Source organism: Mercenaria mercenaria, chromosome 5, assembly GCF_021730395.1.
Source record: "Mercenaria mercenaria strain notata chromosome 5, MADL_Memer_1, whole genome shotgun sequence".
NCBI lineage: Eukaryota > Metazoa > Mollusca > Bivalvia > Venerida > Veneridae > Mercenaria > Mercenaria mercenaria.
The window spans coordinates 28903820-28921663 of NC_069365.1; the positions used below are offsets into that span (position 1 = coordinate 28903820).

At 35.2% G+C, this 17844-nt stretch overlaps 1 protein-coding gene across 8 annotated transcripts in view; it reads left to right on the top strand.

The window, feature by feature from the left end:
- The window catches only part of LOC123556726 (trichohyalin-like), a 117657-nt gene that overhangs the window by 22935 nt on the left and 76878 nt on the right, over positions 1 to 17844 (top strand). For 6 of the 8 annotated variants that reach the window (XM_053543041.1, XM_045347655.2, XM_045347660.2 and 3 more), the window contains 6 exons: positions 6669 to 6713; positions 10843 to 10935; positions 11416 to 11643; positions 11940 to 12166; positions 14801 to 14919; positions 15267 to 15416. In XM_053543041.1, coding sequence (XP_053399016.1) covers positions 6669 to 6713; positions 10843 to 10935; positions 11416 to 11643; positions 11940 to 12166; positions 14801 to 14919; positions 15267 to 15416 — 862 coding nt within the window. The remainder of the gene's footprint in view (positions 1 to 6668; positions 6714 to 10842; positions 10936 to 11415; positions 11644 to 11939; positions 12167 to 14800; positions 14920 to 15266; positions 15417 to 17844) is intronic. The other 2 variants (XM_045347658.2, XM_045347659.2) reach the window with 1 other exon arrangement.

Sequence of the window (17844 nt, forward strand, 5' to 3'; positions counted from 1 at the left end):
AAAGATTGACAACTTCATAGAGGATTTATGTAACAGTAACAGTAGGCTCTTAAGAACTGGCACATTAATATCTGTATCAGTAGGTGTTGATTATTCCATTAAAATATTCATCTTATTTACTCTGAACAATTGTGTTAACATACTTTACAAGAATACAGTGACAGCTATATTGTTATCTATGTATACATTTCAGTAGGATCTGTCGGTTATCATTAACACTGCTATAAAAAGAAAATATGCAGTTTGTACTTTTCTGGCAAACAAAGATACTGAAATTAAGTACTGTTGGTTCCAGTGGCTGTATTATCATTATCATTTTGTAATAGGCAATTAATTGAGTCTACATTAGAATTTCTAATCAGTTTATTGGAGCAGGAAGGTTTTAACAACATTCTGGTACTGCTTGTTTTTTGGTGTGGTTTCTTAATATCAGTGTTATTAGACGATGTTATTAGTTCATGCATTTTTAGCTTGATTATTCGAAGAATAGTCTAGCTATTCTACTCACGTCGGTGTCGGCGTCACACCTTGGTTAAGTTTTTGCATGCAAGTACATACAGCCATCAATTAAAGGCGTATAGCTTTGAAACTTATTTTTTCTTTTTCTAGGTCAATTACCAACCTCTCTGGGTCAAGTCCCATAAATCTGACATGTATTTTGAGCAAATTATGCCTCCTTTTGGACTTAGAAAATTTTGGTTAAAGTTTTACATGCAAGTTACTACCTCCAAAACTAATGCAGATATTGATTTGAAACTTCACATGTGTCTTCGGGGTTATAAAACTACATGTAGTTGATAGCAGCAAGTCCCGTAGCTCTGACTTTCATTTTGGCCAAATTATGCCCCCTTTTGGACTTTGAAAATTCTGGTTAAAGTTTTGCGTGCAAGTACATACAGCTATTTCTGAAAGGCATATAGATTTGAAACTTACTTTTTTTTTTCTAGATCAATTACCAACCTCACTGGGTCAAGACCCATAACTCTGACATGTTTTTTGAGCAAATATGCCCTCTTTTAGACTTAGAAAATTTTGGTTTAAGTTTTACATGCAAGTTATTATTTCCAAAACTAATGCAGATATTGATTTGAAACTTCACATGTGTCTTTGGGGTTATAAAACTAGTTGATAGCACCAAGTCCCATAACTCTGACCTTCATTTTGGCCAAATTATGCCCCCTTTTGGACTTAGCAAATTCTGGTTAAAGTTTTGCGTGCAGGTACATACAGCTATTTCTAAAAGGCATATAGGTTTGAAACTTATTTTTTCTTTTTCTAGATCAATTACTAACCTCACTGGATCAAGTCCCATAACTCTGGCATGTATTTTGGGCAAATTATGCCCCCTTTTGGACTTTGAAAATTCTGGTTAAAGTTTTACATGCAAGTTTCTATCTCCAAAACTAATGCAGATATTGAATTGAAACTTCACATGTGCCTTCGGGGTTATAAAACTAGTTGATAGCAGCAAGTCCCATAACTGATATACATTTTCGTCAAATTATTCCCCCTTTTGAACTTAAAACGCTTTTGATATTTAACCTTTTTGGGTAATATTTTCCTGCTTCTGGGACAATATTTCGAATAGTCGAGCTTGGCTGTCTTATGGACAGCTCTTGTTACCCTTGTGATATATAGATTATTGTTTGGTGGTCACAGTAAAAAGTTAGGAAATAAATTGCCTGATTTTTTTTTTAATCAGGATGAGTTTAAATACATTTTTTGTTCATTTATTCAAAGAAAAGTGAGAGCTGTTCTGCTTACTCATGCGTCAGTGTCAAACTTGGTTTAAGTTTTGCCTGCAAGTTTAACTTATATATTTCAGTAACCATTGCAAATATTAGATTGAAACCTCACACATGGCATTTTAGTCATCTTAGTTAATTACTGAAGTAACCAAATACGTTTAACTTTTTGCTTATTTTAGTATCAATTATGACCCTTTTTCAACTTTGTTAATGGGCAAATGTTTTTCAACAAGCTATCAAGCTGTATCTTGAAACTATATGAGCCGCGCCATGGGAAAACCAACATAGTGGCTTTGCGACCAGCATGGATCCAGACCAGCCTGCGCATCCGCGCAGTCTGGTCAGGATCCATGCTGTTCGCTTTTATAGCCTACTGCAATTAGAGAAACTTTTAGTGAACAGCATGGATCCTGACCAGACTGCGCGGATGCGCAGGCTGGTCTGGATCCATGCTGGTCACAAAGCCACTATGTTGGTTTTCTCATGGCACGGCTCATATGACTGTGTATTTGACTGAAAGAGTGCTATAAAGAACTATATCACTATTAACGAAAAAGAAAAAGGGGCGGTAAACGATTTTATGCAAGAAAGCTAGACATGGTTAAATACAGCCGTCTGAATTTACTTGTTTTTGCTTCTTTCAATGTGTCTTTAAGAGACATAAAGTTCTTATGCTACCATTTGTATCTAGCGTGCAATAGGAACATGCAGATTTTAATAGAATGCTTCACATCAATACTGTAACACTGTAGAGGAAGACAAAAAAATTCTGTTCAGAAAGGGCACAAGGAAAAGAAAAAACTTTTAAGCTAAATTAAGACTGTTTATATTTTGAACTACTTGTGACCTGCGTATGCTTATAATTGATTTTGTAGTGATCAGCCTCTTAGTTTTGATCGACACTTCACACAAGACATCCTTCTTATGAAATGAATAAACCAAAGTTGGAGAACTCCTGTTTGATTTCATTAAAAAGTATGGTAAATGATTTGGTTGAAGTTTGTTTTGAAAATTGTATCAAATTTTAAGAAAGTAATTAGGCAATCATCAGGCTGGCCAAGTTCTAACCTTGTTCACCTAAGAAGTTACCAAAAAAAAAACAACAACAAATTTTGAGCCACGCCATGAGAAAACCAACATAGTGGCTTTGCAACCACCATGGATTCTGATCAGCCTGCTCATCCACGCCATCTGGTCAGGATCCATGCTGTTGGCTAAGGGTTTCTCTAATTGCAATAGGCTTTGAAAGCGAACAGCATGGATCTTGACCAGACTGTGCGGATGCTCAGGCTGGTCTTGATCCATGCTGATCGCAAAGCCACTGTGTTGGTTTTCTCATGGCACGGCTCATTAATTCGTGTGTAAAGGACAGTTCTTGTTGTGATGAGAAATCCATTTCGTGGGAAAGTGTTTCCGAAATAAAAAGTAAACTGCTGAGAAAATAATTAACTGAAAGAAGAGAGCAAAAATGAAAACTGAGGAAATTCTCAGCTTTCCTCAGCCCCAGGTTTTTGCTGAGAGAAATCTTTAAATCAGGCACTAATTTCCCTGGGCGACTGTATTATGAAAACTGCAGCCCTTCTTCTGACAGGGTCATCTATTTGAAAGAAAAATGATACTAATACATTTGCTTTTTGTAACTGTTTAGCAAATGAGATAAGACACTTAAACATTCTTTAGAAAATCCAAATAGTTTTTATGCCTCCCGAAAGTCTTGTGCAATATACAGACCCCCTAGCACTAAGATCAAGGTCACACATAGAGGTTAAAGGTTTACATGGTCCGTTTCTTGTCCAGTCCATAACTCTGCCATTGATGAAGGGATTTTAAAACTACTTGGCATAAATATTCCCTGTATTGAGATAACATGTCATGCGCAAAACATAGACCCCTAGCTCCAAGTTCAAGATTACACTTAAAAGTCAAAGGTGTTTCTTTTCTGGTAAATAACTCAGCCCTTTATCAAGGGATTTGAAAGAAAATATTTTGACACAAATATTAACCATATTGAGAAGGTGTGTCATGCTTATGACCGGGTCTCTGGGGTCAAGGTCATTAAATGATGTGTGTGTTTTTTTTGCACTGACAACTGTAGCATTCTTAGGCATGTGGCTGGGGCATTCTCACCAATAGTGACAGCTCTTCTTTATTATAATTGGTGAACGGAAATAGAAGAAGTTAGCTTCTGAGAACTTCCACAAATACACGAAGTTCCATCAAGTTTAAAAAGGCTAAATTAAACAGAAATATTTGAAAGAAATTCTTTTTCTAAATTCTTATGAAATTTCCATCTGTACATCACTGCTTAATTGTATACAAATTTTGCAAATGATTCCAAACAATTAAAAAGCATTTTGTGATAAAAAATACAGTTGTTAATTAAACAGCAAGTTACGAAACTGACATACTTTTGAAACAGGCATTTTTAGCCTTTAATGAAAACTACTTCTAATCATTTTCCATATTTTCCAAATGTATTTTGCCAGCATGGTATATGATCTGTTTATGACATATTTATTATTAATAGTAATTACTCTGTAGAGGTTTGCTTTGTTGGGTCAGTCATTCAGTGCTGTTGGTTTTTGTTCACTGTTATTGATGACAGTTCATTAACACACTGCAAGCCTATAAATAATGAACATCTGTCAAACATGGTGTAAGTGAGAAATGTTGAGAAAGGAGAGTGACAGAGGGAGTGAGTATGGGAAATGCTACATGTCATCAAAATATGGGACACGAAAAAAACATTTGCAGTAAATTGTTTTGCTGATAATTTGATAAAGTTCCAAAAATGTAAAAAATTCTACCTTAAAATTATTCATGTCCATCATCTCAAGTTGTGGTTTTTGTTGGACTGTACAGAGTGTAACAAGATCTATCTAGGAGTAGTCACCTTGGCTCTGCATCAAAACAGAGTTTGGTTGGAGCATTTTACACTTGCACTTTATCTCTGTTACTGTTAGATGAATTTGATTTAGACTTAAAATAATTCTCCTATATCATCATCTACATCATATGACCCATGTTTCATAACTGTTACTCAGATATTCCATGGATTATGACCCATTCATGTTATTACTAAATGGATTGGATGCAAACTGGAAATACTTTTTCTCTATCATTACCCACATCATTGGACCCAAGGTTCATTACTCTGCCTGAAACATTCCATCAGTTATATCTCTTTTGTACACAGAAATTCTAGTTAATGTTTTGATGCAGTTTTACTGTATCCCTGTTATTTAATGTCCCACATTATCAGTCCACATTGGAGAAATTAATCACTCATTGACAAGTGGTATCACCTGTTTCCTCAGATATGCCCTATTTCATAGTCAAGCACCGTCTTCTCGAACAACTCTTTAAGTCTTTTTTACTTGTTCAAGTTTTACAACATAAGTAATTGTAAGAATATTAATTCAGTACGTTCATCAGTTGGAAGCTGTGTTATCAGGTTTGTGTTGTCCCTTTGTTTTAGTCTACTGCTGGTTGAAAACCAGTTTCAGGGGCTATATAATTGCACTTTTCCATCTGTCTGTCTGTTTGTCCGTCCGCAATTTCCTGTCCAGTCCATAACTCTGTCATTCATCAAGAGATTACAGTATTACTTGGCATAAAAATAATAGTTGCCTTCCAGTAGGGGACTTTGTATTGCATGTAGCTTCATTAACTTGTTTTCATGGCGATATAATTAGGTCTGTGTGCCTCAGGACAACAAATATGAGATATATGTATTTATTTATTTTACCAATTACACCATTGAGCCATATTTAGTTTCATAATAATGTTATTATAAAGATGCCACCAGGATATCATTGAAAATAATTGGCAAAGAATCTCCCTCTGGTATTCAGTTATTTGAGAAAGTATGTAACAGTTTCTCACATTTTCTAAGATTTGGGTTAATCTGTTGGGTTTTTTTTAGCTGTTTTATATCTATAACAGTGTGGTTTGCCCAGTTTAAATTTGACCTAAGTGAAATTAAATGAATAAAGAAAGGCTTCAGTGATTGGGAAATCAAGGTAGTTATAATAGGTTGTAGTAGGAGTCTGTGATTGGTAACAGACATGAGCAGCTAGCATTTTGGATCTGAATCTAACAGGGTACAAACAAAATTTATGATGTGATAGCTGCTGGAACCATAGGCTACACATGTTATAAAAATATTCTGTATGGATGTATCTTTATGAATTATCCGTCTTTAAATAGTTTGTCTCTTATAAAACAATGCCAGTTTTTTAAAATGATAAAGTTACACATGTTTTAGGCCAATATACATTATTTTCATAATAATGTAAATACAACATTTTGTGACATGTTTTTCATCCAGTTATTGAAAGATAACAGAAAAATATCTGGTTATTTGACAGTGGAAAATACTCTTGATACTAAGTTTTAACAAGGTGAAAGTGCGAGATATGTGTTTTACTGAAAGGGTAAAATTTGGTTTAAAAAAATCTTTAAAAATAATCTTTTGGAAGTATAGAATGCAACCAAGCAGAGTCAGTTTGATTGAGTCTGTTCATGAGAGGTCATGAAATGTGCAACACCTCTCACACCCCCTAGCACCAGCTTTAGCTGAACTCTATTACACACCATGATCCCAAAGGACCAGAAAATATAAGAACACTGAATCCAAGTATGGGCAGACTTTTTAAAACCATTGATAAGACTTGAAATGAAAGAAAATGTGTTTGTTCTACATACAGTATTAAAATAAATTTGTGAACACCAAATTTTATATGTTTACTTGTGTCTACACCACTTTTGGGAAACAGTTGCATCAAAGATATTTGATTTTAAGAAAATCGTTTCAGTTTTGTTACATCCTTTCCAGTAGTGTTATACTTTAGAGATTTTCATGAGAAAGAGTATTATATTTGACTATGTTGAAATGCAAAAATGCATTTTTCTCCCCAGTATGTTGCATTAGAGAGAGTTTTGAAGAAAGTAGGAAAAGACAAGGTAAACAATTTCATCAGTTTGGTATGAAGTGAAAGTTGAACTGGAGTGTTGTGCTATATAAATGTGGTTTAGTTTTGTTTTAATAAGCTGTTTCTGCAACAAAAATCTAGTAGAAGTGTAACAATACAGTATCTGCTTTTGTCTTTTATTTTTTTTGTAAAAGTTGCATTCTTCATCATATTGATAACTTTTGTTACTATCAGGACTGCAATGAAGTTTTTGTTGAGTGATACTGATATGATAATCTGTTTTAAAACCAAATAGCTGTCTTTGTAGTTATGATTGTTTGACCTTCCATCATTGTGAAATTATTCATTAATTTGCAAGCAACCAAAATGCTAGCTCACATTACTGTTGAATTGATTATTGGATAAATCAACCCCACTATCACTTGCCTGCATAGCTCAGTAGGAAGAGCGCAGATATACAGGTAGCAGGGTCGTGAGTTTGATCCCGGACAAGGTGTAATGTTCTCTGTAATGATTTGATAAGACATTGTGTCTGAAGTCATTCATCCTCCACCTCTGATTCATGTGGGGGAAGTTGGCAGTTACTTGCTGAGAACAGGTTTGTACGGGTACAGAATCCAGGAATGACTGCCCACTGTTACATAACTGAAATACTGTTGAAAATGGCGTTTAACTTAAAACCAACAAACAAACAGCCATGCTGTCGTCTTCAGAATCATGTTTAAAAATATCATCATAAATTCAGATCATCTTTTATACCATTCTCATTATTTTCATTAAACCATCGAAACCATTATTTAAGCAAAACCATTCTTTATTCCCATCGGAACAATTGTCATCATCTTAAACATTCAGAATAACATTATCTTCACCACCACCATCATCATCATCATCATTATCGTTACCAAAACCACGACCTTAATGCCATCATAATTATCATTTAATACCATTATCATCATCGTAAACAACTTATTTGTATTCAATCAGTTTTCTTACAGCATTTATCATGATAATAAAAGTGCATCTTGCCACAAATTTTAACCACATAGGTCATCATTGTTATTATTAATTTTGTAATCATCACCAGCTTACTTTTCTGCACATGCACTTTAAGTAGCATACTCACTGCATTTTGTCATTTTGCAAAGGTTTGGACACTGTGAGTGAGTTACATTTTGGCCTCATTTGTTATAAAAGTGAAAACAATTGTGTAATTGATAATTATTTTGAACATTAGTTATATTTGAAATAGTAGTCTATATTGAAAGATAAAAATATATAATATTTTCATCAGCCAGTGTCCAAGATTATGGACTGAATCTGAAGACCAGAAACTATTTCAGAATGCAGTATTTTCATTGGTTGATTTCAAAACTGGGCTCAGAATCCACCAATCAGATGCTGGAGTTTCATGACTGGTCTCCAAACTCTGTTTTATAACCTTGGGCATAGAATTGAAGGACACAGACAAGTATTTTTGTCCAACAGAGTTCAGAGTTCTAGATAAACTGTTGAATTAATCAATAGATACTAATTAGTAGATACATGCAAGGTAATATATATTTGAATGTTCCAAGAACTGAAAGGTTTATTTCCTCTAAGGAAAAAAAATCTACAGCCATTGAAGCATAATGTGGACACAATGACACCTTTGATTGAAACAAATTGGTTAGAATTGTTCTAATAGTTGCCTGGAGACAGACATAAAGGAACTTAAAAATTTTTTTCTAGGAAAAGCTTTTCTTGTAAAATATGTTTATGTTAGTCATTTTCTTTGGTACTAGGATTTCTCATAACATTTTTCAATGGTGTTAAAATGGGAAGAAGGGAGAGCAAAGAAGGGAGAGCAAAGTGGAAAATTAAAAATAAAATGTTCTTTTTCTGATATTACCTGATGCTGGCAACTGACAAAATCTGTGAAGTCAAAGAAAGCAGAATTGTGTATTGTATGCATTTTATTACCGGTACTGCCACTAGCTCAGTAATAAGCTTTGAGTGCAGTAAGCTGATTTTCTGATCCCTGGCTGACTGTCATACAGAAGATGTGAAAAAAAGTATTGGTAGCTCTCTTGCTTGGCACCAGCCTCAATAGCAGGAGGTAAAACAGGCCCAAGCAAGTGTCTGTTATTACCATGTTGAGGTGGTCACACAAGACCTTTGTAGCTCATGTTGTCTGCTGATCATAATTTTGTGACTGTTAAATAAAGTTTACCCTTTTTTGACAGAAGGGTGGTTAAGTATAATACTGTTCGAATAAAATTGAATTTCATTTAATCAAGAAAGTGGAATCGGAATCATTAATTGAAAGAACAGACCACATTAAGCTGTAATATATAGCAAACATTAGTTTGATAAAATGCTTCCATTTTAATTAAAATAATGAATGTTTTGCAGTTAGTTGGAAATGTCTTTAGGGTTTAATATTTCAGATGTCTTCAGAATGATTGATAATGTGCTGATCAAGTAGCCACATTATTTTATGTGTAGTGAGAATTTTCTGAAGATATATGTATTACATGTAGTGATTTGTTATATTAATGTTTGGAAAATCATGAAATTTTAAAAGGTTGTGTATGTGAAAATAAATGTACTGTCAGCTTTCATATTTTCCTCATGTTTTAGGAAACAAAAACGTTATTATAAAACTAGAAGTTTTGATAGATCTGATTATTTTAATTGTTTGCTGAATATTTCATTAAGTTCGGAGATTTTTCTTAATCATATTTTATTGATGCTTTGTAAGAAATTTTGATTGAATGTTGAACAATTTTTCAAACTCATTTTTCTTGTCGTTCTTTGAAAGCTAAAGATATTAATTAAAATTGATAGATATTTCCCTAGAAGCTACATATTTTAAGTAGTTCTGTTACGGCCAGTCATGCAGCCAGTCTGGTCAGTTGGTCCATTACTCATGTGATTAGTCTGGTGGGTTTGTTGGTCCATCAGTCGTTTGTAAAAAGTTTGTAGACAAAACTACTTTACAGTTTTCAAAACATTCGAATGAAACTTAATTTAGGTGATTGTTGTGCATGACATTATTTTTTTCTGGAATGGACAAAGTTGCAGTCACTGGGGCACCCATTTTGCATGCCCACTTAAGTTTGTGCAGCAGACTACTTCCAGTTTTAGAGGGATTTCAATGAAACTTCATATAAGTGATTTCATTGAAGAATAGTTGTGTGTGACATATTTCCTTAGGAGGGAAGAGGTGGGGGCACCATGCACACTCCCAGCCAGCCAAGAAAAAATACTTCTTCTTTAGAAACTCATGATCATATAGATTTGTGAGCTTTTTGTTAAGGGTTGGACAGAGGAAGGGGGTACACATGTGTCCCTCACCCCGCAAGTTTATGTTGTGAATAACTTAACAGTTTTAAATGGATTCCAATGGAACTGCATATATTAAATCACCAGGGAGTGTAGACAGCTATCACCCAGGCTTTTGTTTTGGGTGTATGGAGGTGGGGGCAATCATACCTTATTTCTTATAGAAGTCCAGGTCATTTATTTTCCCCCTTTTCCACCCCTGTTTGTTTTACTTGTTGTTATTTTTCTCCGCCACACCCCTTTCTCACTATTTAAAAGACTTAATTTTTTTTTATTGAACAAAATGCCTTTCCTGTGACAAGGCGGTATTCTGGGGTATTATTCAAATTTAGTGATTGCTGTGGAATTTCTTAGTTTGTGCTTCATAACTCACAATTGTCAATGCAAAGTTAATGCAGTACAGTGTCTACTAACAGTAAAAAATTTGCTTTAATATTTGTTAGGCAATGGTTCTAAATTCATCGTTAAGAAACAAACATTTCTTCTATAAAAGCTCATGTCTTGTTTCAATATTTACCTGACAACTGTAATTAACTTCTTTTAGAAAACTTTCTTTAAATGTGAAGGGTAAAATCATATGTGGTAAGCAATGAACAGGCATAATATATATAGATATATGTACAGACTGTATTGAAGAAAAAAGTATACCAAGGTTAGCAGTCTCTTCTGGGAGAACTGAAATAATGTTTGTTGTGCAGACTGGCTCAAGAGATTCCTTTATCAGACAGGTAGAAACCAGTGACGCTGTAAAGAATAGAGGTTTTCCTACTAGATATTTCTTGTTGATGCAACGTTTAAGTAAACACTAATAAAAAATGATGTTTGATTTACAGGCAGCCTTACGTAATGCCACAACCCAGGCACAGGTGGAAATGTTTGAACAGGAAATGACAAGAATGAAACTGGCACATAAACTGGAAGTTAAGGTATAATGTTAACTCAGCATATTGAAGACTGTTAAGTATAATTTTGTAGAAGAGGCACATAATAAATCTTGATTTCTAATCATTTAAATTGATATGATGCAAGTTATGGAAACAATTATCCAGTTATGGCCCTTGTTCAGCATTATCATATAGTCAAGCGATCTGATGGACTCTTTTTATGTTCAGTGGCCCCAATGGCTGAATACTGACTAGTAAATGTTGTTGACTCTTGCCCTGCACTGCAGTTTGTTTGAAACCTAGCTTGTGATGTTGAATTTTTTCATAAGAGTAAACCATCCAGCTGGCTTCTGCAGGGATGTTTGTTCTACCAAGTTGCCCACCGTTGGCGGAATAAGGCCTGGATGGGCATCTGGGGTCTTTATTATCTTGAAAAGCTGGAAAGTCACTACATGACCTATAATTGTGTCAGTGTAATATTAAATCCAACAAAATGCTCATAACATTAAATGTTTTGAACAGGAAGCAGTTCAGAAGGCTTCAAGCCAACATGTGGACAAGGCAGATTCTAAGCAAAGAACCAGTCAACCTCAGTTGCAAGATGCTGAACTAGTCCAGTCACTAGGATATTCTCAGCTTAGACAGGGAACCAGTCAGCCTCATTCCCAAGACACTGGTACAGTTCAGCCCCAGGGATATTGCCAGATGAGACCAGAATTTACAGCACAGCATGACAGACTTCAGGCTCAGGTAACTTAAATGACAAATCAGAACATCTCCCATAGGGAATCTCCCAATTAGATGAAACACTTTTCTTCATTTTTCAAGACTAATTTATAAATGGTGAAAGAAATGTTCTCTGGATATTTTGCCCTCGAATTCCAGGACAGTTTTCAGTTTCTCGATAAAGATAATAAAATTTAACACAAAAAATCAAATTAGAAGCTCATGTTTCTGTTTATATCTAAAATTTTAGGAAGTAACTTAATAAATATTTACTTAATGTGACATAATGCTCTTAGCATGTAATTTGATTTTTTCTGTAGAAGTCAAGTGAAAACTACAAAGAAATTGGATCTGAATTGAAACTTCTTCTGAGTGAGATGAGAAATATGATCACAGATAGACAAGACACTAAGCAAGGTCGGCCAGCACCCACCAGGAGGCAAAGAGACATCAGAAGTAAAGATAGCAAGCATGGAACTAAATCTAGACCAAAGCCGAAGACAGTTGAAATGTTTCCTGTCGAGAAGAAGGCATTTACACATTATAGGTATCTTTCATACACCTTCTCATTCACGAAGTGCTCAAGGTGAGCTGTTGTGATTGCCCTGTGTCCGTCGTCCGTTGTCAGTCGTCCGTCCAGCATTGTCGGCGTCGTCAACATTTTAACTGTTAACACTAGAGGTCACAATTTTGGCCCGATCTTAATAAAACCTTGTAAGAATTTTCCCCTAAATAAAATCTTGGACGAGTTTGATACTGGGTCATCTAAGTTCAAAAACTAGGTCACCAAGTCAAATAAAAGGAAAAGCTTGTTAACACTCTTAGAGGTCACAGTTTTGGCCCAATCTTAATGAAACTTGGTCAGAATGTTACCTCAATAAAATCTTGGACGAGTTTGATATTGGGTCATCTGGGGTCAAAAACTAGGTCACCAGGTCATATCAAAGGAAAAGCTTGTTAACACTGTAGAGGCCACATTTATGATTGTATCTTCATGAAACTCTGTCAGAATGTTAATCTTGGTGATCTTTAGATCCCGTTTGAATCTGGGTCATGTAGGGTCAAAATCTAGGTTGCCAGGTCAAATCAAAGGAAAAGCTAGTTAACACTCTAGAGGTCACATTTATGACCATATCTTAATGAAACTTGGTCAGAATGTTAATCTTGATGATCTTTAGGTAAAGTTCAAATCTGGGTCAGGTGGGTTCTAAAACTAGGTCACCAGGTCAAATCAAGGGAAAAGCTTGTTAACACTCTAGAGGCCAAACTTATGACTTTATTTTCATGAAACTTGGTCAGAATGTTAATCTTGATGATTTTTAGGTCAAGTTCGAATCTGGGTCTTGTAGGATCAAAAACTAGGTCACCGGGTCAAATCAAAGGAAAAGTTAGTTAACACTAGAGGCCACATTTATGACCGTATCTTAATGAAACCTCGTCAGTAGGTCAGGTGAGCGATACAGGGCCTTCATGGCCCTCTTGTTTTTTTTCAGCTCACCTGAGCCAAAGGCCCATTGTGAGCTTTTGTGACTGCTCAATGTCTGTCATCTGTCATCCAGTCGTGTGTCGTCCCTCATGTGTCCGTCAACATTTTCTAAAAAAATCTTCTTGAAAAGCACTGGGTAGAATTTGACCAAACTTAACAGGAATGATCCTTGGGTGGTCCCCTTTCAAAATTATTCAAAGAATTTAATTCCATGCAGAACTCTGGTTGCCATGGCAACCGAAATGAAAAGCTTTAAAAATCTTCTTGTCCAAAACCGCAAGGCGTAGAGCCTCGATATTTAGCTTGTGACATCATCTTATGGTCCTCTATCAAGATTGTTCAAATTGTGCCCCTGGGGTGAAAAGAGGCCCAGCCCCGGGGGTCACAAGTTTTACATAGACTTATATAGTAAAAAAAACTTTAAAAATCTTCTTGTCTAAAACCACATGACCTAGGCCTTTGATATTTTGTATGTAACATTGCCTTGTGGTCATCTACCAAATTGTTCAAATTGTGCCCTGGGGTGAAAAGAGGCCCTGCCCTAGGGGGTCTCATGTTTTACATAGACTTATATAGGAAAAAAAAACTTCAGAAATCTTCTTGCCTGAAACTGCAAGGCCTAGGCAAAAAATTAAGTATGTTGCCTTTCCTAATGTTCTCTACCAAAATTGTTCAAATTATGTTCCTAGGGTGAAAAGAGGCCCTGTCCGGGGAGTACCAAGTTTAACATAGACTTATATAGGAAAAAAATTAAAGATCTTCTTGTCTGAAAGTTTAAGGCCTAGGCATTTGATATTTAGTGCGTAACATTGCCTGTTGGATCTCTAACAAGGTTTTTTCAAATTATGCCCCTGGGGTGAAAAGAGGCCCAGCCCAGGGGGTCATTTGTTGTAATTATGAGTTATATAAGAAAAAATACTTCAAAAATTATCAGGTCATATTTCGTAGACTGTTTAATTATAATTACCTGATGACCCAAGCGATTAGGGATCACTTGACTGTGACCTTGACCTACTGACCTACTATCTTCTTTTTAAAAATACAGCCTTGAAATTTGGATGACATGTACTAGCTGTCTTTCAGTGACCATGAATGTGACCTACTGACCTAATTTCTAATACTTTAGCATCAGTTTGTCATTTGAAACATTTGGCTCATATTACTCAGGTGAGCAATTCAAGGTCATCATGACCCTCTTGTTTCATTTTGTTTCCAGGGTGACATCTGTTTGTGGTTTTCAGATAAAATTGAATTTTACTGGTTGCTGTGATGTAATTTCTTGGATTTACAAAACAGCAAAGTCAGTGAGAGTTAATTCCCAACAAAAGATAATTTTATCACAGTACTTAATAACAAATTTTTTTACAGGGAAATATTAACTTGAAGACTATTTTAAATTTTTCATATTAATATTTTTCCTAACTATATTTACGGTAGCCTATTTAGACTGGAGCTAAATGATCACTATTTATGTGACTGACAAATGTTAGAATAAAACAAATATGGTTTGTATATTTCAGAAATTTTGCTTCAGTATCATCAATTTTCTACTGTGTCATTTTCATTATATTTTGCATTGTTCTGTTGATATAGAGTTAAGCAGTCTGACGTTTTTTCTGGTGTTCAAAATTTTGTAGTTTGATTTTAACCTATCATATTTTCTGGTATTTTCCATGTATATTCCTTTGATTGCAGAGTTCCGCCAGCCCCATCAGACATTAGTTACTATAGTGATGCTGAAGTTGATGATAGAATACACAACAGGTCAAGGTCACAAACTGGTACATATGCACTTTACTCTCCAGAACAGAAAGGTAAGGGAAATATCAGTTTATGTCCTTATGTCTTTTCTATTGAATATAAAGTTGCCAGTATAGTGCAAGCAAAGAAAATGCCATTACAAATATTGTGAAAGAAAGCATATTGTAGCAGCTTTGGAACTATGCTGAACTTTTATATTTTTTCTAAATGTTTTAGAGGTTATAGGTGTAGGGTTAGTGTCTATGCTACATACTATACGATATGGCTCAGTAAAACAAATGTGTCCTATGAGTCATTTAATATTAGTTTGTATATAAGATTCATTTAAAGAAGTAATACTGAAGTTAATTATATAAGTACTTTTAAAAAAATGATGTTAAATAAATGTCAAATATTACAGAAGACCAAGCTCGTAGATCTGGCAGCCGGCATCGTAGAAGTAGGTCAGCGGAAGCTTCCATCATGTTATCTAGAGATTTGAGCACGTGGACAGAGAGTGATTATAGAACCTCAGATTGTTCTCCGCCGCTACCCGAGTCAGATATAACAGGTAGAGTATGAATTTATGCTAGGATGGTCAGTCACAATAGATATTTGCAGTTTCATTTCTGTTTATAAACACTACACATTACTAAACTTCTGGCTTACATATGTTTTACTGACATACATTTGATATTGAAAATTTCCTTCACTGCAAGTGTTGTGACGTTGAAAAAAAGTTATATTTCTACAGTTACAGCCTGTTTGTGTAGAGATAGATTGTGATATATTTGACATTGTTGGCTTATTAGTAATGCTTTATTGTGAGAAAGACATATGTCAATTTCAGCCCAAGCTTTCCTGATGATAATTATTAATTCCAGGTTATAGCTTGTCATAATTTCATTTTCCTAAAAGCTATTTTATCCATTAGAATTATTTCTTGAATAATTAAAATTTATATTCAAAGTCCCAAGTTACTGATTAGTTTACCAGGACCGCCTCTGCATCAATTGACAGTTAATGAGACAGAGTCATACAAGATGCAAATGAACTTTGAAACTGGTATAAAAACTAACTTCAGTGACACAAGTTTTTAACTGTTTATTTCAAAGAAAACCGATTGTGTAGAAACGGCTATTGGTTAATTTTAGAACCCATCACTATAATGAAAGGATGGGCATATTACCTGCATATTGTTGCATAATTTTAGCCTTTTGGTGGTTACTCCTGGAATTTACAATTTGTCTAAACTTATTCTCCTGAACTGCTGGTATGAATTAAATGAATTGTCTTAGGAATGATACAAGTGAAGGCTTGTTGCACATACATTAATGGTTCAACATTGAAATGAGAATATATCCTGTGCTTTAAAGACAGGATTTTGTGAAACTTTTGAAAATTTTGCAGTTATACTGCAACTGTTAAAAAGACTTCAAACAACCTTTATTTAGATATAGGTAGCAATTAGGGAAATGCAGAGTGCAAAAACTATAATCGTACCTCATGTTACTGCAGAACCACCTTCCCTTTACACTGTCTTATTACTTGTTTTGAATACATAATACAAGGCTGCTGAAAGGACTTCCAGTCAACATAAAGGGATATGGCAGTGCAAAAGAATTGTATCTAGAGTCACAAGTTCTGGCAGAAAAAGTATCCCATTTGGTACATTTCTGAAAAAAGCTATTATATTACAATACTTATAGATCTTTTGATTAAGAATTGTCCGGGAATATACATCTGTTTAACTGATCACTATGTTCACGGTGTTTCGAAAATTTTAGTTATCTTCTAGGTAAAAGAACTCTTGAATGATTTGATATTAATGAGTGCCAATAGGATATATATTTTCAGTCGGTATTTTTAAATGTTTGATAAAATTTTAATGCATATTTCATTAAGCATTTTCAGTTAAAATATCACTGTAATATTGAAATTGAAATGGATGTAGCAGAAATTTTTAGTTAAAAGCGAAGACATAGTAGTCCAAATTACTGTTTGATGTATGTGCGTTAGTGCATTAGTGCATGTGTTCGTCAAAATTTTATAGTCCAGACAATAACTTTGACTTGCATGGAGAAATCTCATTTATATTTGGCATGTATGTTTACCTCAATGAGACGGTTTCATTCTCAAAGGTTAAGGTCACACTCAGGGGTCAGAGGTCTTTTTATAAGCCCGAAGGGACGTATTATGTTATGGCGCTGCTGTCCGTCCGTCTGTCTGTTAGCAATTTCTTGTCCGCTTTGTAACTCTTGAACCCCTTGAAGGATTTCAAGGAAACTTGACACAAATGTTCACCACATCGAGACGACGTGCAGAGCGCATGTTTTGGATGTCTCGCTTCAAGGTCAAGGTCACAGGAGTCAAAGGTCATATCATTTTGTTTTGTGTCCGCTCTGTAACTCTCGAACCCCTTGAAGGATTTCAAAGAAACTTGACACAAAGGTTCACCACACCAAGACAATGTGCAGAGCGCGCTCGCTTCAAGGTCAAGGTCACACTTAGGAGTCAAAGGTCATATCAGTTTGTTTCGTGTCCGCTCTGTAACTCTTGAACACCTTGAAGGATTTCAAAGAAACTTGACACAAATGTTCACTACACCAAGACAACGTGCAGAGTGCATGTTCCGGACGACTCGCTTCAAAGTCAAGGTCACACTTAGGGGTCAAAAGTCATATCAGTTTGTTTCGTGTCCGCTCTGTAACTCTTGAACTGCTGGAAGGATTTCAAAGAAACTTGGCAAAAATGTTCACCACACTGAGACGATGTGCAGAGTGCATGTTCCGAATGACTTGCTTCAAGGTCAAGGTCACACTTAAGGGTCAAATATCATATATGACTTTGCTTTGTGTATATTGCTCTGCATTGCAGTGCTCTTGTTTTTATTTGGCAGATCTCTTTTTTAATCCCCCGCCATGGCGGAGGGATTATAGGAATGGTCTGCGTCCGTCATTCTGTCCGTCCAAGCTCACATTTGCATACTTAGGTGGCTA